At 49.1% G+C, this 26249-nt stretch overlaps 1 protein-coding gene across 4 annotated transcripts in view; it reads left to right on the forward strand.

Annotated features, from left to right (window-relative positions):
- The window catches only part of LOC124979745 (keratin, type I cuticular Ha5), a 31732-nt gene extending 14093 nt beyond the window's left edge, over positions 1-17639 (forward strand). Inside the window, exons 1-7 of one of the 4 annotated variants that reach the window (XM_047544388.1) lie at positions 1177-1647; positions 2457-2539; positions 2714-2870; positions 3042-3203; positions 3498-3623; positions 4086-4306; positions 17134-17639. In XM_047544388.1, coding sequence (XP_047400344.1) covers positions 1177-1647; positions 2457-2539; positions 2714-2870; positions 3042-3203; positions 3498-3623; positions 4086-4306; positions 17134-17263 — 1350 coding nt within the window. In that variant the 3' untranslated portion in view covers positions 17264-17639. Of the gene's footprint in view, positions 1-1176; positions 1648-2456; positions 2540-2713; positions 2871-3041; positions 3204-3497; positions 3624-4085; positions 4307-4618; positions 4767-10599; positions 11114-11758; positions 11842-11999; positions 12157-13452; positions 13615-13698; positions 13825-14551; positions 14773-17133 lie in introns of those variants that run through there. The other 3 variants (XM_047544387.1, XM_047544390.1, XM_047544389.1) reach the window with 3 other exon arrangements.
- Positions 17640-26249: the final 8610 nt, after the last annotated feature.

Genomic DNA, 26249 nt, shown 5'->3' on the forward strand with positions numbered 1-26249 from the left:
TCGCTGAGTTGCTTAGCACCTTGCTTTTGCTGAGGCTGGCTTCGAACTCCCAATCCTCCTGCCTCAGCCTCTCAAGCCTCTGGGATTACAGGCCTGCGCCACTGTGCCCGGCTATGGTTGTTCTCTTGATGGGAAGATAATTAGCATCCCTAGAAGAGTGAGCAGGTCCCCAATCCACAGGGCAGATCAGAAGACAAGGCCTCATCCTGGGATCCACCGCCCCTCCCCTCTCTTCCAGGCCTCCCTGGCTTGGTAGACTGGCCTTGCTAGATCCTTTGTTAAGTTTTCTAGGTGTCAGTTCAGCAAAGTCCTGCAGCCAGGCCAGGTTCTTGGTGCTTGCTGAGGAGGCCTGTGAATCAAGGTCTCACCTTCTGTTCATTCAGGTAACCTGCAGGAAACCCTCCATTTTCCACTGAGGAGCAGGGAAGACAAGCCCTCCAAGCCACGGCTCTGGGTGGCATCATGGGCAGATGCCTGATGGCCTGTGTTCTAGTCATTTTGGCTGGAAATAAGCTACATAATCAGAATAGATTTCCTGGCAAGAGAGGGAGTAGGGGTGCATCTACCATGATTCTGCCAAGTTGAGGGTGACCAGTTGTCCTTTGCATCACGCCTTATGTTAAACGAAAACTAGAACATCCTGAGGAAGTGGGAAGAGTTGGCGACCCTGGTCATATCTTCTGGGCCAGTTCAAGAGCCCTCTCTTTCTCCTTGGCTGCAAGACCCTTGTCTTCCGGCAGCTTCCAGGCCTGCTCTTCCATTGGAGTCAGCCCATAAAAGGAGACAAAGCTGCAGAAGTCGAGGCGGTGGCTGGACTCCCACGCCTGTTTAATGAGGAGGCTGAGGTCTGGGCTCTGATGACAGGTCCCTTTGAAGAACTGATGGAGACTTGGTCTTCCCAGGGACAAGGGATGGTGGGGGTGAGTCTCCATGTAGCCACCAGTTCAACGGGACTCCTATTTTACAAGGCCGGGAAATCTTCACGGAAAGCTAAATAACAGGTTAATGAGGGGTTTCAATAGAAAGTGGTATTAACTTTAATGAGGAGAAAACACTTTGTAAGGGCCAACCAACACCCACTGGGGCGGAGGTATAAATCCTGGCTGAGGAGCTGCTTCTTCACATCGGGGTGTCTGGTCACAGAGCTCTACCGCTTCCATCTGGGCTGCTGTGGCCATGGCTTCCAAATGCCTCAAGGCCAGCTTCTCCTCGGGATCCCTCAAGTGCCCCGGAGGAACTGGAGGGGGCTCCGGTCGTGTATCTACCATGTATTCCAGCAGCTCTTGCAAGCTCCCGAGTCTCTCCCGGGGGGCCCGCAGTTTCTCTGTGTGCACGGCCGGGCTGGGCAGAAGCAGCTACCGGGCTTCTGGTGGCCTCCCTGCTCTCTGCCTCCCCACTGGAGGCTTTGCCACCAGCTACAGCATGGGCGGGGGCTGGTTTGGGGAAGGAATCCTCACTGGCAATGAGAAGGAGACCATGCAGTCCCTGAATGACCGTCTGGCCAGCTACCTGGAGAAGGTGCGCCAGCTGGAGCAGGAGAACGCCAGCCTGGAGAGCCGCATTCGCGAGTGGTGTGAGCAGCAGGTGCCCTACATGTGCCCTGACTACCAGTCCTACTTCCGGACCATCGAGGAGCTCCAGAAGAAGGTGAGAGGTTCCGAGCAGCACTGGCTACCCAGGAGCCTGGTGTTGCTAGACCCAGACTGGCAGCCAGAACATGTGTGATGGTAGCCCTGCTCCCTTGGGGCACCTAGCAGGTCAAGAAATCTGTGGCCTCTTTTGTTTCTCCCAATAATTTCACAAGGGAGGTATCATTAGCCCATTATACAGAGGAGAACTCTGAGGTTCTGGCTGGTTAAATGACCCAGATGGCCATCAGTGCCTTCTGGGTCATGATGAACATAGGGTCTATGAACTAACTGGTGTGTGACCTTTGGTACCATTGTCCATTTCTCTGATTTTTAATTTCTCATTTATTTAAAGGTGAAGGGATTGAATTTGATGTGTTTAGTGTAGATCAGGTTTCCCATAAGTAACTCAGGGAAGAAAACACCTGTCAGAAAAATTTCCTTCTTGCCCAGTCCACATGGCTTGAAAGTCACAGCTGGATCCCGAAAGGGACAATTTATGACCAGAGAATCACAGAGTACACGATGAGCAGGCCTGGGAGACAGGAAGACAGGAAGGCAGGGAGAAGTCTTGTTCCACCATGCTGAGCCTTTCCTGCAGCAAGGCCACACCCTTCTCTCTGGCCCTGGGCTGCACTGGGAGGGATCTTAGAGGTTTCACAGTCTGATTTCTATAGCCAGCCATGAGCCTCAAGGAGCCTCTGCTGCCAGAAGTCTAGGATGGACAACAGTTTCTGTCCAGAGGAGCCTCTCCCCCTGCTAGCCTTGGGAAGGTCCCACTAGCAGAAGGTCCCCTCTTATACTGAAGTTACTCCTTTATGCCCCCAGACTCTTTGCAGCAAGGCAGAAAATGCCAGGCTGGTGGTGCAGATCGACAATGCCAAGCTGGCTGCCGATGACTTCAGGACCAAGTAAGTGGGCCTGCTCACCCTTGAGAGGGGTTGGTGGAATTGGACATGGTCATGCATTTGGTCACCAAGGCACAAAGGCAGGCAGGACTCACAGCACCAGGGCAGTGTATGGTGGGGCCTGACTTTGAATGTGAAAGAAAATGGAGCTGCAGGTGCCCTATTCTACACCTGCAGGTATGAGACAGAGGTGTCCCTGCGGCAGCTGGTGGAGGCCGACATCAATGGCCTGCGCAGGATCCTGGATGACCTGACCCTGTGCAAGGCTGACCTGGAGGCGCAGGTGGAATCTCTGAAGGAGGAGCTGCTCTGCCTCAAGAAGAACCATGAAGAGGTGAGCAGGGGGTGGGGGGGTGGTGAGCATGGGGAAGAGGCAAGCATGGCGGGGTCAGGTAGCATGTGGGAGGAGGTGAGCATGTGGGAGGAGGTGAGCACGTGGGAGGAGGTGAGCATGGGAGAGGCTGCCAACTGGGAAGGTTAGCACTGACCCTGGTCTGTGCCACAGGAAGTGAACTCACTGCGCTGCCAGCTTGGCGATCGGCTCAATGTCGAGGTGGATGCTGCTCCACCTGTGGACCTGAACCGTGTTCTGGATGAGATGAGGTGCCAGTATGAGACTCTGGTGGAGAATAACCGCCGGGATGCTGAAGACTGGTTTGACACTCAGGTAGGTTACCTGGAAGCAATCAGTGTGACAGAGGCACATGTCAGACCACACAGAAGTGGCCCTGAGGTTTGGAATCAAGAAACCTGAATTTGAGAGTCTCAATTCTATTCTAACTTCACTGTGCCTCCTTGGGCAGGTGGCTGTCTTCTAAACAGCATGAATGAAAGGAATGTGTTGGACTGGGCAATCTAGAAGGTCCTTCTTGATTGATGGTTCTAAGGGGCCTCTGTTAGACCTTTGAAGTTGAGTCCCCAAAAGGCTCCTAACCAGGTCCTGTGTGTATGTATGTTTCAGACCGAGGAGCTGAACCAGCAGGTGGTGTCCAGCTCAGAACAGCTACAGTCCTGTCAGGCAGAGATCATTGAGCTGAGACGCACGGTCAACTCCCTGGAGATCGAACTGCAGGCCCAGCAGAGCATGGTGAGCCCTGAGATGGGGGAGAGGTGCTGGATGGAGCCTGGAAGCCCACAGCTCCACTGTTTCCATGCTCTGATCACGCAGGCAGCTCCAAGGGTTCAAGTTCTTGAGATGCTTCTCTTGCAGAGAAGAGAAATGAGGGCCAGGTCCCAATCATAAATGCCCCAGTGGTACGGGGCAAGAGACCCATAGTAATCCATATATCCTGGCAGTAGCTCCTCTATTTGTGTAAGCATATCTATCTTGACATATTATCAGCTACTCTGAGATGCCATTAATCGGGAGATGGTCTCTGGATCCAGCAAGCTATGGAACTGGTTGGCTTATCTCAAATGAGATGTGTGATTGTGGTTCATCCTAGCTGAAAATGATTCTCTGAGCTTCCACTCTTGGATTTTGATGCCTCACTTGTACCTTCTCTGACCTCTAAATTTATTCCTCCTTCCATAACTCTTGACCTCCCAGAGAGATGCTTTGGATTCCACCCTGGCAGAGACAGAGGCCCGCTATAGCTCCCAGCTGTCCCAGATGCAGTGCATGATCAGCAACGTGGAGTCCCAGCTGGCTGAGATCCGAGCTGACCTGGAGCGGCAGAACCAGGAGTACCAGGTGCTACTGGATGTCCGGGCCCGGCTGGAGTGCGAGATCAACACGTACCGGGGCCTGCTGGAGAGCGAGGACAGCAAGTGAGTACCACTGCATTCTCTTGTCTTCTGAATGCAGTCTCCAAAGTTTTGGGGAGATAACATGGTGCCTGGGAAGAGCCTGATACTCAGTCAGGAGCCCTGGGATTTACCTCTGGTCATGGTACGAAGCTGTCATGTGATTCCAACTGGCCCCCTTTCTGCTCTGGGTCTCTGTTTCCCCTTTGGTAAGATGAGAGGGCAGGATTAGGTGATTTTTAAGATGACTTCCAGTTTGCACATTCTGGGATCAGCTAGGAGATATCAAATAGCAACTGGAAGATCCAAGTGACCTGACTCTTTTCTGTCTCCTAGGCTCCCTTGCAACCCATGTGCCTCCGACTACTCATCCTCCAAGTCAAGTTTCCCCTGCCTTCCTGCGGCCTCCTGCGGTCCAGGCATAGCCCGCACAACCTGCAGCCCCCGCCCTGTTTGTGTGCCCTGCCCAGGGGGTCGGTTCTGAGAATGTCTGACCCAGAAGGCCAAGGCCAATGTCTCCGAGGCTCGGACCTGGCCTCTACTCAACCCTAACTCTTACAGCTCAATCCCCTCTGTCCATACAGTGCCCAGGCCCAGGCCCAGGCCCAAACACATGCCTGCGAGTATCTCAGGGCCTGTCAGGAAGGCTGGCTGCCCCGAGGCTTTCACTCCTCATCATTTCAATGGGCACCAGGGTCTCTGTTCTCAGGTTGCCCCCTGGGTTGGGCTTTCTTTCTGGTGTGTTCCAGTAGGTTCTGAAATGTAATACAAGGTTTCTATTAGTGGAACAATAAAGCATGTTTGCTCTGGCTCCTGATGCCTGATTCACATCATTTCTGTGTTCGTTTGTGTCCCTGCTGGTTCCAGAGGTAACCACTGGGCAGATGAATGCAGAATGCTTGACCAAGTGTGACCCTGGGGATGACAGGGTCCCTGAGCTTCTGACCAAGAGGGGTGCAGGCCACAGTGAGATGTTTTGCTTGACTTCTCTGAAGAAGACCTTTCCCCAAGATCCCAGTGTGGTGACAGTATTACCAGACCTTGCTTGCTATCCCTCTTAGTATACATGACCACCCTGTATGCTAGGAGATCAGTGACATAGAGAGGATTTTAGGCCACTTTATTAGCCTCATGAATGTGAACCCTCATAAAAGCAGTGATATAGTACCACATGCTCACAGTACTTTTAAGGGTATAAACACCTTCTTCCCTTGCAGCCTTTCATAAAGCCCTTCTAGTTCAGTAAACCCCCTTAATACTCTAGATCCCATCATTTACATAAGACAGAGTGGGCCCGCCAGTGGCTCAGAGCCTGCCACAGCTCAGAAGTTCTTGCCCTTGGGAGACTCATGCTTCTTCTTCTGGCGGACTTTTAGCATCCGATGAGGCGTGTGACCAGGCACAAGACGAGAGAGCTCCAGGCATCTCAGATGGAAGGCTCTTACATGTGTTCAGAATGTCCTCCCCAAAAGACTGGGCAAGTACCGGGTTCTAGCAGTCCCAGTGGGAAAGGGACAGGGTCAAGGCAGCACTTTCTAAGCTAGAGAGGAGGGAAGGCTTCCCTGAGTCAGCCCTCTGCTCTCCAAAGATGCCAAAGGCTCTTGCTGGGGAACTTCAGTGGTTAAGAGGGCTCTAGCAGTGCCAGGGTAAGCAGATTGGTAGATGCTGCTGACCCACGCAGGCCCCAGGCCTGCCTCATCAGGGTGTCTGTATATTTCAACCTGATTCGACTATAGATTGTGTCCCTTTCCGTCCCTGTGTATAGGCCTGGGCCTTTGGTCTCTGCCAACCCCTTGCTCATGGCAACCTCCACTGTGGTTCCAGTCATCCTGGAACACCTCAGCAGATTTTGTTGGGGGTCAGGGGTCCACTAGGGGGGGTGGACTCAGGACCATTCAGTTCATCCAACAAACCCTTATAGAACACCAACATGTGCCAGGCAGTGGGTTAGGTACCAGGGGCAGGATTGGTCTATGTAGGAGGGAGGCCTTGGGATGGGACAAGAAGGACACCCACTTACCACTACTTTCCTTTCCACCTCAGTGGTGGGAGGAGGCCATGAAATAAGTGTAAAGAAAATGTGGACCCAGAACACGGAGTCAGGTTGATGTGGGTTCAAATCCCAGCCCTACCACTAACTACATAAGGGAGTGCTAGCAGGTCACAGTCCCTTTTTAACAACAACAAAATTTTTTTTGTAGTTGAAGATGGACAGCATACCTTTATTTTATTTGTTTATTTTTATGTGTTGCTAAGGATCAAACCCAGTGTGTCACACATGTTAGGCAAGTACTCTGCCACTGAGCTATGGCCCCAGTTCCACAGTTCCTTTTTGAGTCTTAGTTTCCTCCTCGTAAAAGTGGAAAATGTGACACTTGTGTTGTAAAGTCCCCGTTGAGCATGCAATGGGCATCTGGAAACTAGTCAACATTGACTCTTCTTCCTGGATGCCTGGATTGCTCTGGGGGTGGTATATACCTTTTTCCTGTCTGGGATTTCATTTCTTAGGTTTCCCTCAAGGCAGCAATGCCCAAGGTAAGGCAGACTAGCTAAAGTGAATACACAATTATGCAATTTGTTATTTAATTCCAATTCTGACCAGTCATGGGGGAAGTCATGGTCAGTAGTACATGATGCTCTCTTGAGCACATGGTTCTAGTGAATTCTGTTTTGTATATGTCACATTCTTCCTCTTTATGGCACTCTTGATGGCCCAAGACCCTTCCAAGCTTATCCTGGTTCCCTTCCAGATGGAGTTAACCACATACAACCCTGCCTCTAATTATTACTTACTTCATTTGCTTGTGCTTTTTAATTATAATACTGTTTCTATTTATCCAGATGTTCTCAGTCTTGTCTGTACATTGCAATGACCTAGAAAGCTTAACAAACAAAACAAGCATATGTTTGCTCTGTTTCCCAGAAATTCTGATTTAGTTTTTCTATCATATGGCCCAGTATTGGAATTTTTGAAGGTTCTGTAGGTGATGATAATGTACAGCCAGGGTTGTGAGCTCCTTCATTAGGAGGAAGGGATTTTAGCAATACAACTTGGGAGTACAGGCTTAGAGCAGCCCTGACATAGACCTTAGCACTCTCAAGTCTGAACTCTAAGATAGTTTAAGGTATTCCTCAGTTATTTTTTTCTAATATCAAATATTTAAAATGAAGTGGGGATATGAAAGATGGTGGAATGAAACAGACATCATTACCCATGTACATGTATGATTACATGAATGGTGTGAATCTACATTGTGTACAACCATAGAAACGAAAAGTTGTACCCCATTTGTGTACAATGAATCAAAATGCAGTCTGTAAAAATAGAAAAAAAATATGGTTTTAGATTTTATGTTCTTTCTGTTTTCTTTAATTTCTCCTTTTACTGTTTGCTTTTTTTGTTTTGCCCTGGTTTTTAATGTTGGAAGCTTCCTTCACATATCTTGTGATTCTTTTGTTCATATTTAACCATGAGACACTAAACAGATGACAAAAGGTACTATGTGTATAAGCAGGTTGGAAAGTTGGATTTTTGGTTAGTACAACTAGTTAAATCCAGTTTTATAAGTCTTTTCTCTGGGGACATTGTTTTCTCAAAGAAGATCTTTGATTTTTTGCAGAGGAATGGAAAGAAGAAATGGCTCTCTAGCCAGGCCCTGACAGGCATCCCTTTTGTCCTTGTTTAAATGTGTCCTTCATCCTGGGCCTAGTGGCCCTAAACTATCCCCAGCATTTCTTCCTTGTTTTCTCCCACTTCTTTGGCTTTCTCTGCATCACTTTCCCTTCTCTCTCTCAACTTATTTGCTTTGACCAGGACTTTGCTTTGACCTCAGAGAAGTTGAGGCACAGTGGACAGGTTTAGATTCAGACAGACTGGGTCTGAAAACTGCTCGCCTCACTTACTCTGTGATCATCCTTCCCAACCTCCATAGATTGTGAGATGCACCCAGGTCTGGCAGATTGACCAGAACTGTGGTCTCTGTTGGTTTTGAATGCTGCTGCTCTCCTTAATCAATCAACTCTCAAGGGCAACTTGGTCCATCCTTCATAATGCCTAGCATTTGAACTGAGTGGACTTTGCTGAAGATTTCCTGGAGACCATGAGGTCAGATGGTGACATTCTCTCACCACCTTCCTGGTGTCTCTCTCTACACCTAACTCCTGTTTTCCTCTCCTCCTCATACCTTCCTTCCAAGATTGCCATGGAACTTCAGAGTCTTCTCCCCTTTTTCCATCTGATGTCTTGCTGCCAAATCATACCATCCACCCCACGAAATGATTAATATAATTTTTTTTTAGGTAAAAACTGCTTTCTTCTGCAAGAGGAATTCTGGTGGCTGCTGTTAAAATACATATGCTTTTCTACCTCAGGGATTCCCAAGACCACACAGAGGTCTTGCTGGATACAGGTTGCTGGACCTCATTCTCAGAGTTTCTGATTCTAGAGTGGGCTTGAAAAACTTCATTTCTAACATGTTCCTGAGTGACATAGATGCTGCTGAACTGGGGACTCTACTTTGAGAACTACGACTACACTTTATTATATTTATCTTATTTTTTTGTGAAAGAGGATTCAATGGGCAAATGAATGTCAAGAACCCAGCACAACGCCTGGCACTGGTGTACATTTGATAGCACTGGTTATGCTTTGGAAGGATGGCCCGAAGTTTCATCCCTCCCTTGCCATCCCGCCTCCTTCTGTCTGACACCACTGACTTCTCTAAACTGTTCAGACGAGGGTAGTGGGATTACACTTGTTATAGGAAATCAAGCTGAGATATTATTTAATCTAACCCTTTCCATTAGCATGAAGAAACTGAGGCCCAGGGAGGCAAACTGACTTTCCCAAGGCTACAGAATAAGCTAGAAGGCAGCTTATCTATTTTGACTTTTCTTAAGCAATGAAAGGACTGGCTGGTCCTTTGACCAACACTTCTGGGAGTAAATGAAAAGTAAGAATACTTACACCCCAACATTATATTGGGAAGAGAGTGAATAAAAGATGTGGCTATACAACACACATATCAAACATGTGTTGTGTGAGCTCCTGGCATCTGCAGAGGACTGAAAACCACTGGTACAGCAAGTGGCCTTATGGGAATGCCCAAGGTGCCCATTAAAGGGACACTTGCCCCTGGTCTCCCGACTTGGCTCATCCCAGGGCTGCAGAGCATCCCTTCTCAAAGGGGCTGATCCCCACGGCTTCTGTTCTCTGGGGTCCTGAAGTAAGCCCACCCTGTCCACCACTGCAGAAAGTAAAGCTGGTTCCAACCCGTTCGACCTCAGTCTGTACAACAGTCAATATTCAAATGCTTATCTGGGTACGATGGCGTACGCCTGTAATCCCAGTGGCTTGGGAGACTGAGGCAGGAGGATTGCAAGTTCAAAGCCAACCTCAGCAACTTATTGAGGCCCTAAGCAACTCGGCGAGACTCTGTCTCTAAATAAAATACAAAATAGGGCTGGGGATGTGACTTGGTGGTTAAGCACCCCTGAGTTCAATCTCTGGTCAAAAAAAAAAAAAACAAAAAACAAAAAACAAAATAACAAAAAACAAATGCTTGGCAACTCAGTGACCACTGAGTGGAGGCCCGACATGGTCAGGGTAGAGCGTTGGCCTCCTGGAGGTACTACTGATCTGCTTTTCCAAGAAAAGGGCCTCGCCCTTCCCTGTCTCGAATGAAATGATGTGCTGGATTCTTAGGCTTTTGATCTGCGTCTTAACTTCCTCCTCTTCTTCCCTGATATTACTTTCTTTCCCTTGGTGGGAGGGTGATGCATGTTCGGAAGTGGCAGAGGGTCATTTTCCTGTCTCCCTGGATTTACGCCACTGCTAGTATCGGTGCAACTTCTGTCACCCACACGTTTCTTTGTTAAGGGGCCAGGCCTCTTCCCACAGGGAATGCTCTCATTAAAAGGGGTAGCCGCCTCTCCACAGCCCTGCAGACTTCCTCAGGGCAGGGGCAGGCGGCAAGGCCAATGGCAACACAGGGCCAGGCTGTGGCGGTCCCTGGCCACCACGCCCTGATAATGAGGGCCCAGGCCTGGAGCTGATTCTTTGAAGATGTGTCTAGAAGCTTTCCCCTGGTTATCAATGATAGGAACCCAGAGTCCTGCTTTAGCCAAATGACAAGTTTGGCATCTTTTATGAGGAAAGGAACTCCTTATTGGAAACCAGATTGCAAATTAATGAGCAGCTTCCTCTGAGACTGAGTGTAAACATCAACATCCCCCAGGACGACTTTCTAGCATGAGCCCCCTCACTCCAAGGGTATAAAAAGGTCCGAGTAGGAGGTTCGCCTGTAGACATTGGGACAGCTGCAGCTGAGGAGGAAGGGCCTTCCCAATATGACTTCCAACTGCTGTGTCACCAATACCTCGCCAGCCTCTGTCAAGGGCTGCCCTCGGCCCTCCTCCGTCTGCTCCAGCAGCATGAGCTGCCGGCCCGAGCTGTGCCTGGGTTACGTCTGCCAGCCCATGCAGTGCATGCCTTCCGTCTGCATGCCTCCCAACTACCGGCCAGCCAGCTGCCTCACCAAGACCTACCTGCCCAGCTCCTGCCGACCTAGCAGCTGCTGGCCAGCCGGTGGCATCTCCAGCTCCATGGGTACCTGTGGCTGGTACTGTGAGGGCTCCTTTAATGGTAATGAGAAGGAGACCATGCAGTCCCTGAATGACCGCCTGGCCAGCTACCTGGAGAAGGTGCGCCAGCTGGAGCAGGAGAACGCCAGCCTGGAGAGCAAGATCCAAGAGGCCTGCCAGTCCCAGGTGCTCACCATGTGTCCTGACTACCAGTCTTATTTCAGGACCATCGAGGAACTCCAGCAGAAGGTGAGGTCAAGTAGAGAACAGACTCGCTGGGGAGGCATCTGGAATAGCCGGCACTTTGGATTTGAATCGCACTAATATATGTTCAGGGAAAAGAGACCTCCCTAGGGCATAAGATTATCTCATCATTTATGCACTCAGCCAGAGCCCTTAATGTGGGAAGAACCCTGGAATCTAGTCTTAGCTCTGCCATTGACTCGGTGTATGACTTTGGGAGGTCCATTCCTTTTTCTAGGACTCAGATTCTTCCTCTGTAAGATGGGGATAACAATGGTCCTTATGTAATGGGGTTGTCAAGAGGATTCAGTAAGACAATGCAGGTCAAGTGCTTGCAATAGTCCCTGGTCTGTCAGTAAAATGTCAAGGACCTTTCTAACTATCATGTGATGACTTCATACAGAATGAGATTCTTTCTTTCCCTATTTCCTACTTGAAATGGGGCATTTGGATTTATAAAGCCACAGGTGATTAATTAAAAAAAAATAAATCTCAAGGACAAGAAGCTCCCAAATATCGCCCAGAATGCCAGAGTAGAGGGACTTCCTCAGGGATGGCCACAGGGCTGCTGAGTCCTGTCTCTGTTTCTGCTCTTGGGGTTCTTTTTCCTTCTTCTCTTCCTGCACTAACCCTCTCCGTGTGGCCCACCAGGTTCTTTGCACCAAGGCGGAGAATGCCAGGATGGTTGTGCACATTGACAATGCCAAGCTGGCTGCTGATGACTTCAGGACCAAGTGAGTTTGACGGGGGATTGCTGCCCCTCTTCCCGGGCCCCTCTTAGGGTGGCTTTCCATGAGCTTCACAGAAGTTGGGAAGTGCTAGCAGTTCAAGGCCTTCCCTGAGCTCCGTACGCAGTTCCACCCTTCACTTGCTGACTCCCAACTGTGTGCAGGTACGAGACGGAGCTGTCCCTGCGGCAGCTGGTGGAGGCCGACATCAATGGCCTGCGCAGGATCCTGGACGAGCTGACCCTGTGCAAGGCTGACCTGGAGGCGCAGGTGGAGTCTCTGAAGGAGGAGCTGCTCTGTCTCAAGAAGAACCACGAGGAGGTGAGGCCAGAAGTTGAGCTGAGGAGGGGAGGCAGAGCGGGAAGAACAGGGCATTTGGGGCTGGGTAGGTGTGGGTTGAAATTGTGGGCCTGATATATATTATTTCTGTGACTTTGCCCAGTTGACACCATCTTTCTGAGCCCCCTCATGTGTAAAATGGGGCTAACATGATCATACAAGGTTACTGTGAGGATTTAATGGACATGACCTGGATCATACCCATGGTCCAGGTCATGGACATGAAAAGACCAGCCTCTTGGTAGCTGCTCAGAAACGTAGCTCCTTTCTGCTGCAATTCCTGGGACAGTGTGACTGCCGAATGCTCACTTGTGGTGAAAGCATTTGTCTTTCTCCTTAGAGCCACAGAGTGACGTGATATGGCCAGGGGCAGGTTATATTCTGGAACTCACATCAATGGCTTGTCCATCCATTTCTGCCAGGCTAGACTCCTGGGGGTGTCCCTATCTCTTCTGAGAGACAGTTGAACTGCAATGGTTTTCTTCTTTTTCTTGTCCCTATCTTTGTCCCCCCTTTTCTCTTCTGTTTGCCTATAATACACTTAAACCAAAGCTACAGGGAAACCCTCTACTATCTCTTTCTTCCTCTCTGGTGGTCCTTGGAGGGAACCTGTGTGTTGCAAAGCCCACCTGAGCTGTGGGGCTTTATTCCTTCTTCCCTGGGTTGACTCTCAACCACTTGCTGTGGGATTTGAATGAACAAGTGTCTCTGGATCCTGGCTGGGTTTCCTTCAGCTTAAGTGTAAAGTAACAACCCGTCACCATGTTCTCACTGAGCACCCTTGGGCGCCTGACTCATTCCACTTAAATCAGACACTTAAATCATACCAAGAAGTCACTAATGAGGCATTATCACTCACTACAGCAACCTCAGTGACAACTTTCTCTCGTTGGCAACCAAGACTGGGGAGTCACTCACTCTTAACTTGGGGCCTTGAACCAGGTGGACCCTGGTTTCTGTTTCCCTCCTTCCCAACTGAACAGGAGTGGGAGGGTGACAGGGGAACCTGGGGGGATGGGCTCCCCATATTAGCCCAAATGGATCAAATGCACCCTTTAGCTGCTTTTGGCTTCTACCAAAGTGACAGAAGGTGTCATGGAAGGGTATGGCTAGAACAGGAAGATCATTGAGATACTGCAGGGTGGACCGCTGTCCTCCAAGGACCCCTCTAACTCTGAGATCTTCAGCATCTTTTGTTGGAACTTTTCATGTCTCCCTGGGAAGGTGAGCTGGGGACGTGTGATTTTCACACTTGCCCCGGGTCTTGTGCCTTTTCAGGAAGTCAGTACCCTCCGGTGTCAGCTTGGAGACCGCCTTAACATTGAGGTGGATGCTGCGCCCCCTGTGGACCTGACCCGGATGCTGGAGGAGATGAGGTGCCAGTACGAGACCATGGTGGAGAGCAACCACAGGGACGTGGAGGAGTGGTTCAACCTGCAGGTGGGTGCGCCCCCCCAGGTGGCCGGCTCCTCAGTGTCCTGAGGGAGGGAAGGTCCTCCTTGCTTTCTCCTTTCTCCCCTGCAGATGGAGGAGCTTAACCAACAGGTGGCCACAAGCTCTGAGCAGCTTCAGAGCTACCAGTCCGACATCATCGATCTGAGACGAACAGTGAACACACTGGAGATTGAGCTGCAGGCCCAGCACAGCCTGGTGAGTGCTGCTGCTGGGTGCCTCTCCGCCAGCCCTGGATCCGAGGCAGTGCTGAGTGAGCGCAGGTGCAGGCTCGCGGGAGGGGGAAGGGGAGACCTGGATTTCAGCCACCACAGATGCTCCCCCAGCAGACATCCAAGGTTTCTTCCAAGATCCAGCTCAGAGATAGAAGGGGCATGTCCCAGATCAGATCTGGGCCAGGCGGACACTATCTTAACAGGATTCCTCAAGAAGCCTGCTCCCTGCTTATTCTGCTCTTCTACACCCCTGGTTCTCTATATTACCACAGGGATTTAAACAGTCCTGATCCCTAGGTTTTTCTCTGGACCAAGAACCAGAATCACTGGAGGTAGTGCCTGCACATGGGTATTTTTAAAGGACTTCCGTGTGACTCTGAGTGCAGCCAGTGTTGAAAACTGCTGTCCTAAATGATGCCATAGGGGAGGTACTTGGTAAACCTCAAATCCAAAGCCTGAAGCCAGCCTAGGGTTTTAGAAGGAAAAGGGATCTAGAGTCAGATCTAGGACGTGGGTTTAAGCTTTGGTTCCATCACTTAACAGGCGCCTAATCCCGCTTGACCTTTCTGGGCTTCAGTTTCGGCAGCAACTTTCTTGCAGGCTGTGGGTCATGATCAACACCAAAGGGAGACCTGGTTCTTCTTGGTTCTTTCTGAACCAGGCCACGTAAAATAGCTTACTCCTCATGGTTATATCTTCTTTTGCCTTAGAGGGGCTCTCTGGAAAATACACTGGCAGAGACGGAGGCCCGCTACAGCTCCCAACTGGGCCAGATGCAGTGTATGATCACCAACGTGGAGTCCCAGCTGGCGGACATCCGCTGTGACCTGGAGCGGCAGAACCAGGAGTACAAGGTGCTGCTGGATGTCAAGGCCCGGCTGGAGTGTGAGATCAACACGTACCGGGGCCTGCTGGAGAGTGAGGACTGCAAGTACGTAGGACCTGGAGGGGCTCCGTAGGAACGTGCATGAGGGTTGGGGGAGGTTATAGGCAGCAACCGCATCCACCCTTAAGAACCAGCTTAGAACCCTGTCAAGATGAAGAAGCCATCGGGAAGCTGGCAGGGTCTGAAGAAGGCCAGGTGATGATCTTTCTGCTGTCATCCTGTTACGGGCTCATGGGAAACCATTCTGTTCTATGCCGAGTTGACAAACTACTTCCAAGCTCCAGGTCTTGGACAAGGCATCTGGGCTCAAATTGTTTGCATCTGTTAAAGGGCTAGGCAGACAGTCCCTGGAGAGTTCACCGGGGGGAACATTTTTAGGATGTTAGGGGACAACAGGTAGCTTAATAAGACTGAGCCATGGTGGGAATCAGGACAGGAATGGGGATCAGGACAGGCCCATTCATGGACAATCACAAGACAATGCTGGTATGTGTGGGCTGTTATTTTATAGGCAAGTGGGAGGCCCATCTTCCTTCCTTCCTTCCTTCCTTCCTTCCTTCCTTCCTTCCTTCCTTCCTTCCTTCCTTCTTTTCTCTCTCTCTCTCTCTCTCTCTCTCTCTCTCTCTCTCTCTCTCTCTCTCTCTCTTCCTTTTCCTTCCTTCTTTCTCTTTTTGAGGAGGGACTATAGAATTTGCTTACCTGTTCATCTCCCCCATTAGAAGGTAAACATCTAGAGTGCAGAGGCAATAAGATGTATTTTCATTTGCTGAAATTGGCTCATGATAGATCTCAATAAATATTTCTTGTCCAAGTCAAAGAGAGCTCAAAGTTGCTCTTCAGGAAAGTCACCCTGAGAGTTGTAGAAGAACTGAGTAGAGGGGGAAGCAGTCAGGGACACTGGCCATGGCCTAGGTAAGCAATGGAGAGGGCCTGATCAGGGCAGGGGAGGCATTTGCTCTGGATGCTGTGCAGTCAGGATCAGCAGGACTTGGTGGCTGTCTGGATGCAGGAGTCAGTGGGGCCGTGGACACCTGGTGGGCTGATCCCTACTGCAGCATTTCCTTTTACATTTAGCATTGCTCTCTGTCATTCAGAATTTGTTTCTCCTCCTCCTCCTCCTTCATCTTTTTTGATGTGTTGGTGATAAAACCCAGGACTTGATGCCTGCTAGGCAACACTGTACCACTGAGCTACACCCCCAGTCCTGTCATTTAGAATCTTATCCTCTCGTGCAAGTGTTGCAAAGTCAGATATTTGCAAACACCAGACCATCAACACATGTGTGATGTGTGTCATGTGAGGCTGTGGGAACCAAGGAGCCCATGCCTCATCCAAGGACAGCAGCACTGTCCCCTCAGGGCCAATGCTGTCATGTGAGTACGGGCCCAGTATTGCTGGATTTTCTGATTGATCAAGGGAAGCTGACAATTTGAATGTCTTAAAATGCTAAAACATATCCAGATTTTAAATTTTCTCAACAAATTAAAAAAATAGAATGCCAGTCAAATTAAGTATCTTTCAGGTTGTCTGTAGCCCTCTGGCTGCCTGTTGGGTCTCTGAGCTGTTTGGTTTCTGCCCAGCATCCAGTGCATTGTTCCTGGCTTAGAGCCCCAGCCTGTCAGTCTCTGAGATCACCCTCTTTCCTTTTGCCATGTATTCATTCCATACTCACTTATTTCTTCTTATTCACCACATTAAATGCTTACTCTATGCCAGGTATGCAGGGTGGGCACACATACTGCCTAGTGTGGGGTGTGTGTGGGGAGGAGTCCATAATAGAATAGTTACTGACTGCTGTAGAAGGAGGTATGGGTACCACTGTGGGGTGTGACCCAGAGAGATGGGGGAAGGCTTCAGGGACATGGCAGTTGAGCTGAGCTCTTAAGGAGCAGAAGAAATTGATTAGCTGAGCAAACAGGGAGGAGTGTTTTAGAAAGAGCCAGCAAGACACAAAAGTCCTGTGACCTGAGCAGCTTGGACCACAGGGAAACTGGCAGGAGATAAGAGCGTGGCTGATCGGAGAGCACCGAGGTCAGGAGGTGAGGCTGGGGAGAGAGGCAGAAGCAGGACCAAGAAGGTGCTCTTAAGAGCTGACTTCATCCCAAGCACAAATGGAAGCTACTGACGGTTTTAGGCAGAGGAAGGATACGATTAGGTTGGGGTGTCGCAGGAGATCATCTGGTCACTAAGTTGATGGCAGTTAGCAGGGGCCAGAGTGGGTTGAGTGGATCAGTTAGGAGGCCGCTGAGATAACACAAAAAAAGATGTTGGAGGTTGGGACGAGGGAAGCTGGGTGGAGAAGGTGTACAGTGGACCCATTTGAGAAGCCTCGTGGCTAGAACTGCTAAGATCCGCTGCTCAGTTGGCCCCTCCACTAATCCTGTCCCACCGTGGCTTCTCCCGCAGGTTACCCTGTAACCCGTGCTCCACTCCCTCCTGCCAGCCTTGCGCGCCCTCGCCCTGTGTGCCCCGCCCCGTCGGTGTGCCCCGCACCTTCTGCGTGCCCTGCTCACCCTGCTCCCCTGCCCGCTACTGAGTTTCTCAGCGTCGTGGATCCTGGAAGGACCCGGGCTGGGAGACCTGGTACCTCTCAGGCTGAGTCAGACCACAGTTCCATCAGAGGAGCAGGGCCAGCCTCCGCCAGCGAGGACGACCCCGAGCAGGACCAGGAGGTGGACCATCCACAACGCGTCCGGATACCACAGGGGGCGCCCTTGCCCTCAAAGCTTCAAAACTGCCTCCTCCATTTCCGGGGGCCAACTGTTCTCTTTGGTGATGCTTCTGGTGGTCCAAGTCACCGCAGAGAGCATGTGTTCTTAGTTAACTGGCAAATAAAGCCTCATTTAGTGGCCCTGCACGTGCATCTTTCTCCTTTTGTCTCTCACAGCCAGTTTGGCTCTGTTGGGTTCAAGAGGAATATGCCCAAGTTCTGTATTTATTTTTATGCCCCCATTGTTCCATAGAGGCTTGAGAGGTGTTGGCTAAAAGAGCTTACATGCCATAAATCACTTAAAATCAGGCAATCAGTCTGGAGCCAAATAGTAAAAGAATAAAGAAGGAGATAATTATGCCAGAAACCTAGGCCAAATTATTGTAATTGAGAATAATACTATAATAAACCCACCCTTAAATCTCATTACAGCTGGTACAATGGGATTATTCATTCATTTAAGAGATCTTCGATGAGTGCCTACTAGGAGAAGTTTCTGCATTAGAGACTGGCTAACCCAAGTGATGGTCCCCAGACACGTAGTTAATAGTGCCTCATTTAATTGTGGCAACAATCTATGAACAAGGTACCATTCTTTCCTCCACTTTATAAATGTGGAAACAGAGACCCAGACAGGTTAAGAGACTTGCCCAAAGTCATACAGTAAGTGGTGAAACTAGGACTCAAATAGAAACCTTCAGGATCCAGAGATGCTCAGTCCATTCACATTCATAGTCCTCACTACTTGCAAACCACAGCTGGGTACAAGGGATACCAAAATAGGCAAATGATCCTCACCATCCAGACACTTATAATTAGAAGAGGAGCTAAGACCAGTATATTCCTCAATAAGGGCCACATAGTAATAGTAACAACAGGTATGATGATCACTGCCACTTACTGAGCATCCTACAAAAATTAATATTTAGTTTCCATGACTTCCTTGTAAAGTCAGCATCGTATCCATTTGAGATGTGGGAAACAGAGGCCAAGAGAATAGTTAAGTCAGTTATACAGGATTACATGCAAGGACAAAGATTTAAACACAAGTCTAATTGCACAGTAGTATTTTTTTTTTTTTTTAAATGACCAAGCTACACTGCCAAATTCCTATCTGGAAAGAAGAAACCCAAACAAAGATTGGGAGAAAGTACTGTCTTGGGGGATCCCAAAGGGCTTCTTGTAGCTGGTAGCGATTGAGGTGGGCTGTGGAGGGTGAAGGGGAGCTACACACACAAGACAGGTGGGTGCCCGAGGTGTGGTTCACAGGGGTGCGGCCTTCATGTCTGGGACGGTGGAGTGGCCCAGCCGGCGGGAGCAGCAGGTTCCTGTGTGAGAGACTGATGGGGGTAAATCTCCAATGGAGGAAGGCACTGGACTTCGGGGCTCCTCAGGAACCCCATGAAGAGCCCGACTGTCCAGGAGGCAGTGGGAGGGCTGCAGTGGAGCTTGAGCCCCGGGGCGACATGATCAGAGTGGTGTCTTTCAAAGACTCACATGGAGTGTGGACAGGCTGGCTGAGAGGTAAGCAGAAGACTGATCGATTGTCAACAGAAGAAGCCAACAGGCCCTCAGCTAAGGCAGTGGCAGTGGCCATGGAAAAGTAAGGGCTCAATTTCAGAGATGTGGTGAAGGACCTGCCTTGGCAATGGACTGGCCATGGCAGGTAAAGAGGAGAGAGATGAGTGCCTTTCTGAACCTCACTTTCCAAACACATAACTCTTCCTTAATGAGCTGAGGTGATGTTTCTATTAAGTATCTGCCCTCTGGCCTTGCCAAGAAATGATGAAAGTGGATAAGATCCCCAACCTACCTGGGGGCCCTCTGAACATGATCCCGCATGCCTACCTGGCAAACAAGGCCATTAACCCGACAGCGGAGACACTCATATAATGTTGAGCCAGCTGTGGTTCCTGGTTGGTGAGTGGGTAAAATTTCAATGCAGTGTAGTGCCAAGGGGGAGGGGTTCCTCATCACTGTGTGCAAACCAGTATTCCTTTTTCTACAATGTGCTTAGCTTGAAAAGTATGTGAGATGGAACAGGCTAAATATTTGGTTCTAGAATTCTCGATCTGTTCTGTTCAATGTGAAAGCCACTAACTACCTTCCTTAGCTATTTGATTTTAATTAAATAAAATGTAAAAGACCACTAGCCTCCCGTGGTTAATATGCATTGTTCTAAGAGGAACCAAGCAAGACAATGTGGGTATAGAATATTTCCAACATCACAGAAAGTTCTGTTGGATAGAGCTGGCCTAGACTGTCAGACCAGAAGGAGCCTTCCAGATGATTTGGCCCAGCCTCTCCCATTTTAGACGAGGAGTGTAAGACCCAAGGGAAAGGAAAGATGTGCTCACAGATACACAACCAACAGGTGCAAATTGAGGCCAAGTGTTTTGAAGCCAAGTCTAGAAGGTCTCTCTAAGCTCTTTATACTTTCTCCAAGCATCTGTGGTTATTTATGATTTCAGGCTAATAAATATTTTCCCTTTCTCCTTCTTCATTTCCCTAAGAATGGAGACATTTTCTCTGAGATGCTGAAACTCTTTCCTGGAAATGTAGTCCACTTTTAAAAAATAACTAGCAACCACCAAACTCAGAATCTCTGCATCCTCTGCACATCTGGCTCGGTGGAAGCACAGACCTTAGGCTGCAGTTGATAGCTGAGCAGGAACAACCACACAGGAAGTATAGGCCAAGAGTCCAGGCCCCTGTACCCTTTAGGGAGACTTCCTCAGGTTCCTTTTCCCATAACATGTACTGTCCAGTCCTATTGGCTTCTGTTTCCACCCCTGTGTGTTACTGCAACTTGCCAAGACCTGCCTCACCCCCAAATGCCTGTTAAGGCTTTTTATGTGAAACTAAGCCCCACAGCCCAGGGTTAGGAGTGTGCCCCCTGCCGGAAGCAGTTGACCAGTACCCTCTATGCCTGGGTGACACTTTCAAGTGAGCCATCTTCCTACCTAGCCTATGGGTAAAGAACCTATAAGTGTAGACTTTGAGAAATATTTATGCCCCACTAGCACCAGGACCTTCTGTATTGTTCCACGGGGATTCTCGGAGGAACTCTGTCCTCATATGAAAGCATCTGGATTTAATTAGGCCTGGTTTATAGGGAAACGTAGGCAGGGCCATAGTAATGAACACTCAGGCATATTTGATGTTTGGGAGAAATTCCCACAGGGATCAAGGATCCTCCCAGAGTGGGACTGGGAAAGACAGGACATGCTCTTAAAAGATACAACTTTCCCTAAGGTCATTACAGAGTCTGAGCCTGGCTCCTGCCACTCATCACCCTGGGGCAAATCCCCTCTTCTGGGGGTGGTGATGAGGGCCTGTGGTCAGAATCACTCTTCGGGGAAACCTGGCCAGAGGGTGATGCTTCCTGAGATAAAGACCCAGGAATCGTGCACAGGGGCTAGAAGAAGGGGTGGTTTGTGGACCCTGGATTGAACTGAATGAAGTTTTTCCTCCCCTATATATTAGGAAAACTTTTGCAGTGTGATAGACAATTATGCCTCTTCCAGGTCATAAGTGGGAAGATTATTAATAATAAAAGAGCTGTCTTTTTGGGTTTCATCAATTTTAACATTTAAGAGCAATGATCTCAATTTGTCTAAACAGAAAGTTCCCAACACCGTTAGAGGTCTATCTTCGTGAACAATTGGTTGAGGTATTTTTCAACCTAAATAGTGGTCTCCTTTAGCCATAACAAGTAAGCAAACATACGAATGAGCATCTTTGGCACAATGGAAAAGATCAGTGGCTTTGGCTTCAGAAACCATTGGCTGGAATTCCGGTTGTGCCACTCACATGCCGTGTGAGTTTTGGCAGATCTCTTAGTCTCCGTGTGTCTCAGCTTCCTCCCCTTCCGAAATGGGGAGAATACCACCTGCTTCGTAGAGTGGTTAGGATATGATGCTTGTGTATTGTAAGTGCTCAGTAAATGTTGATGAAAGAAAATCTGCTTTTACAACAGATTCTCCCTCTTTTCTGATTTCCCTCAGTGACAATGGCAACTGAACCACTTTTTGGAGCCACCCCAAAACTCAAGTTACAGAACAACAGAGCAGGAACAGCACATGGGGGTCTTGCTTTGCTTCAGAGTATCTGACGAACTTCCAGTCTTGGTCTAAATGTCCTAATAGAGTGTAGGCCCTGTGGCTGGAGGAGACTGACCATCTCCCATGTGCTCTGAGGGATCCTATTTTTAGCCCTCATTTATTATGCGGTGTAGCACAGGGGACAACAAATGACAGCTCTGTGTTCAAATCCAGCTGCTGCCTGTTCTGATAAATCCTGTTTATTGGAACATATCCACATCCCCTTGTTTCTAATAATCTTGGCTCAGTGCCATGATGGCAGAATTGAGTTGCTCTAGTACAGAGAAACCACATGGCCTATAAAGATGAAAATTCTTACTATCTGGCTCTCTAAAAAGAAAAGGTTTGTCCATTCTGGTAGAGAGGAAACAGAATGTGCTAGAGTTAGGAGCCCAGAGTTCAGGCCTGGCTCTGTCACTAATTTTCTCTGAGCCCCTGAGGAACTCAGAGCCCTTCTCCCATCTCTGAAGCACAGAGGGGCTGAGTGGGTTCTTTAAACATCCTTGAGTTCTGATAACCTACTCTCCCCCTATTTATTGTTCAGGTTCTAGGGATTCCTGACCTGAGACCAGAGGTCCCTGTGCTCAGGCAACTCTACCTCTGAGGGAAGGCCAGCAGAGGGGCCTCCTTCATCTTAAAGTCAATGCCACTAGAGAGATGCCAGATGGTCTCTCAGGGAGAGAACTGAGCTCCCTGATGAGAGATGGTTAAGGACAGGAGGTGGAACATTTATTATAGCAATGGAGGGCAATAACGGGGGGTCTGAGGGTAGTTACCTTTCTCTATTATGAGGCAAAGAGCTACTTTGGGGAACTGAATAACTGCTAGTGAGTTGTTCTTATGGCAGCAGAACTGAGGATTCATGGTGGGAGGGAAGCTTGTGTATTGTTCCTTCTACCACAGAGGGTGAGTAACATCTCTGGGCATGGAAACACTCCCACACCTGGGTGTTTGGCTCTTGGAATCAAATCTGCAAACAACCTTTCTAGGCCAAGGCTCTAGCTCTTGTAAAATCTCTCCTCTGTCAAGAGCAATTTGAGGGCTACTCACTCCAGGCAGCCTGGGGAAAACAGGAACTCTGTACCCAGTGGCTGCCCAGTCCCTGGCCCTGGCACTAGGGCCCATCTGAAAGAGAGGAGCTATAGAGCAGCCCTGTCCTCCAGCCTGTGCATCCCCACAGTCAAAGCTGACGTCCAGGTATCCTGGATCAGGAAGGAGCAGATGGTTTCTGGCTGCTCATCTGCTTTGGCAGGTCCAGTGTGAGCTGGGCCTGTGCTGCTGACTGGTGAGGGTTGATTTAAGCAGCCTACCCAGGTCCTGGAGGATGTAACTCTGTACCAGGACCAGCCAGAGGCTCAGCAGGGTCCCTAAAGGAGGAGCGGCTGTGTTTAAAAAATAACATGGAACAGGTAAAAGCAATGAGGCAATGGCAGAAACCAGTTGAAGGAGGTTGACCAGGTAGAGGGCAGATCTCTTTGGGTCTTCACTTAGGTGCTTTTCCCCACCAGGCAGAACCTTCTCTCCCTCAGTTGGCCTTGTCCCTGCTCCAAATTAAAGAACCATGGACCTTGGATCTCTGAAAGGCAGTGTTGGCAAAGGCAGCACAACTAACCCAACTTCCCCAATTAGCAGTGTCTCAGGGAAAAGCCTGCATGCGTCCTGACCAGAGTCCACCAAGCACTGCCCAGGACTGACTTCCTCCTTCTCTGTCTGCCATGGGATGCCCAGCTGTAGCAGTGGAGGTGTGGCTCCTTCCCAGTGCCTCTGCCGTCCCTTTGACCCTTAATTTTAGCCCTTTTCCTTCAGCCTGGAATGCACACCAGGAACAGGGTGAGGGGGAAGCAGGCACGTAGGTGACCGGAACATCCATGGTGTGCTGGGCACTTGGTATTTCCATGTTGAAACCTTGCTCCATTATAGAGGGAAATTTCAGGTGTATTTAACTTTAAAATTTTTAGGAATATTTTAAGTTAAAAAAAAAAATCAATTCCGACCTGGTTCCGCTATACTCCAACCAGCCCCAGCCAGTTTTGTGTCGGGCTCTACCTGAAAGGAGACTCGTGAGTCCAGACCAGTGTTGCCCCAGTGGTCCCATTTTATAGCCTGGGCAACGGAGACTCAGAGAATGACAGTACCAACAAGCAGTTGTTGCTGAAAGTTCCGTGTCCCACACGTATTATTTCCTCTAAGCCCTCTGACAATCTGTGAGGGTTGATGTTACTATCTCCATTATTGAAGATAAGATATGGGCTCAGAGAATTTAATTAGTTTGCCTCTAGTCAGAGAGCTTGGAAAGAGGCGTGGGGGACTGAGACGGGGGCCAGTTCTGCTTCCTCGCACCGACTGGGCTTCCAGCTCTTATGGTAGCAGCTGAACCATCTCCATCTGTTTCTGTGCTGTACAATGCCATCCAACCTCTGCGCCATTCCCTGGCCCCCCCCCCCACGGGTGCTCGTGTAGCCTGCACCCCTGGCCCCATGCAGCAGATCCTCCTTGAGCCTGCCCTGTAAACCCACCAGAGGCTGGAGCAGCGGCAGACCCTGAACACAAGGCCAGGAGACAGTCCTATCTCTGACCGTGGGTGAAAGGGAAACTCACCTGCAGTTGGAGCCCACCTTCCAAATGGTTTGTCACTCAGGCAGGATGCAGCTTCTCACAACTTCTACTTCCACCATTTGATCTTCAAGGGATTTTCTCAATGGGTTTCTTTTGGTGCTTAGAAGACTGCACCTTTCTTCTAGTTCCTGGACAAGAAATTAAATGAAGTTGCACTTTGAATGTGAGTCTAATAATATCAGGTCATTTCATAGTATTACAGTGAGTATCTGATCTGTCGTATTTTAAATTACTGCTGTGACTCAGTATTGGTCTGTGAAATCATTGTAGTGGACTTTTAAAGAGAGGAAGAAAGAGAGAGAGAGAGAGGGAGAGGGAGAGGCTATCAAAACAGAGTAGAAAATAGAGAAGCATTTTTATGTGGCAGTTGGGTCTTGGTATGTAAATACATGTGTTTTGGGTTGCAATATACACTGTAACTCTTACTTGGGTTGTGCTCACAAGAGCTAAAGTTCATGATCAGTTCCAGAACTTGCCTTTTCAGATAGGGAATTAGGGCACAGAGAGCAAGCTTACTTGTTTTGGGACGAGCAGCTAGTGATGGTAGTGCTAGGAGCAGAGCCATTTATAGCAATGCCTCCTGTAATGAAATCAAAGCCTTAGTCCCACCTTGTTAGCTCTGAAAGGAGATGCTCCTGGTGGGAAGAAGGGGCCAAATCATTCAGTCCTACTGCCTGGTCTCCTGGCCTTGGGGGCTGTCACTAAGTTCCATTGCCAGGGTTGGGGAGTCTTCTGTCACTCACTAGTGGTCAAGGATGATAAAGGACTCCTGGTTCCTGTCACTAGATGGAGGGTAGTGCTTTGGAGGCAACTCAGCTCTAGGTTGGGAACTGGTAAAGTGGGGGGGGGGTGGACAGCTCATGGCTCTACATGATTGACTGCTTGTGGGACCCACAGACTTGTTCTAACTCATGGTTCTATGAGGAAAATGATCTTGTATCTCTGAGAACCTCTCCTCTTACTTCTCTCTGCATGCTGGGCCCCACATCCAGCCTCTGTGCTCCCAGGAGCCCCAAGCCAGGTGTCAGACTCCAGGACTTCTACATCAATGAGGAGTTGAGGCCCCGATGTGTTTCTTTCCTCTCTGAGAATGCACACCCTCTGCAAGGGATCGGCATGTTAGATGGGCCCTCCCATACCACAGGGTGTGACTCTCCCTCACAGACCTCAACCACCCACCAGAATCAGCCTAATCCTGGCATTCATGCAAAAGACACTCAAACAGTAGTGAGAGAGGGCTGATTCCCTGCCGAGGCCCAATATCTGGGCTCCCATCCAAACCTCTGATGGGTGTGGGGAAGACCTTGCAAACAAATACTACTCTGCTAATTCTGCCTTGAAGTATTGCTGTGTATACTAAGTGGGATAAATAAACATTATCTGAAGAGAAACAAGTAATGAGAAAATTTGGTTCTCCAAATATTTTGGATTTGAGAATTGCAGATAAGGCCTTGTGGCCTTGTACTGTTATTTGAAAAATAGTTTCATTAGCAACCGATGATGACTTTTTGTGATGTGAATCTTTCCAAATAACTCCCAAGGCCGATTTTATAATCTTCATTTGCCATAAAAGAGAAATAAAAGTTCTATGATTTAAATAAAACCTAATGAGCCAGAATCTGCTCCTCTGTTGACACGAAGTACTGCTTTTCACTATTTAGCAAGCATTTGGGTGGGATGTCCTTTTCCATGCCTTCTTTTCTTTCCAACCTCAGCTGCACGTGGAGCCACCTGGAAAGCTTTGAAAAGACTAATATTTGGGTCTCACCTCTTACGGGGCTTCTGACATCATTGGTCTGGGAATGGCTTGGGCATCAGAGCTTCTAGAAGTTCCTTAGGGGATTCCAATGTGCCACTGATGTTAGAAACTGTTCTCAGTGGGTTTTGTGGGGAGGGAAGAAGAGGGGGTGCTGTTTTCTCTAGATATTTCTAATCAGTGTGTTTAGGATCATTCCCTCTTCTTAGAGCAATGATTACCAAATTTGAACACTTAATCAGAATCTCCTAGACAGCTTGTTAAAATACGTGTTGCTGGGCCTCAAACTCAGAGTGTCTGATTCAGTAAGTCTGGGGATGGAATCTGAAAATGTGTG

The sequence above is a fragment of the Sciurus carolinensis genome, chromosome 3 (genome assembly GCF_902686445.1).
Source record: "Sciurus carolinensis chromosome 3, mSciCar1.2, whole genome shotgun sequence".
NCBI classification, from domain to species: Eukaryota; Metazoa; Chordata; class Mammalia; order Rodentia; family Sciuridae; genus Sciurus; species Sciurus carolinensis.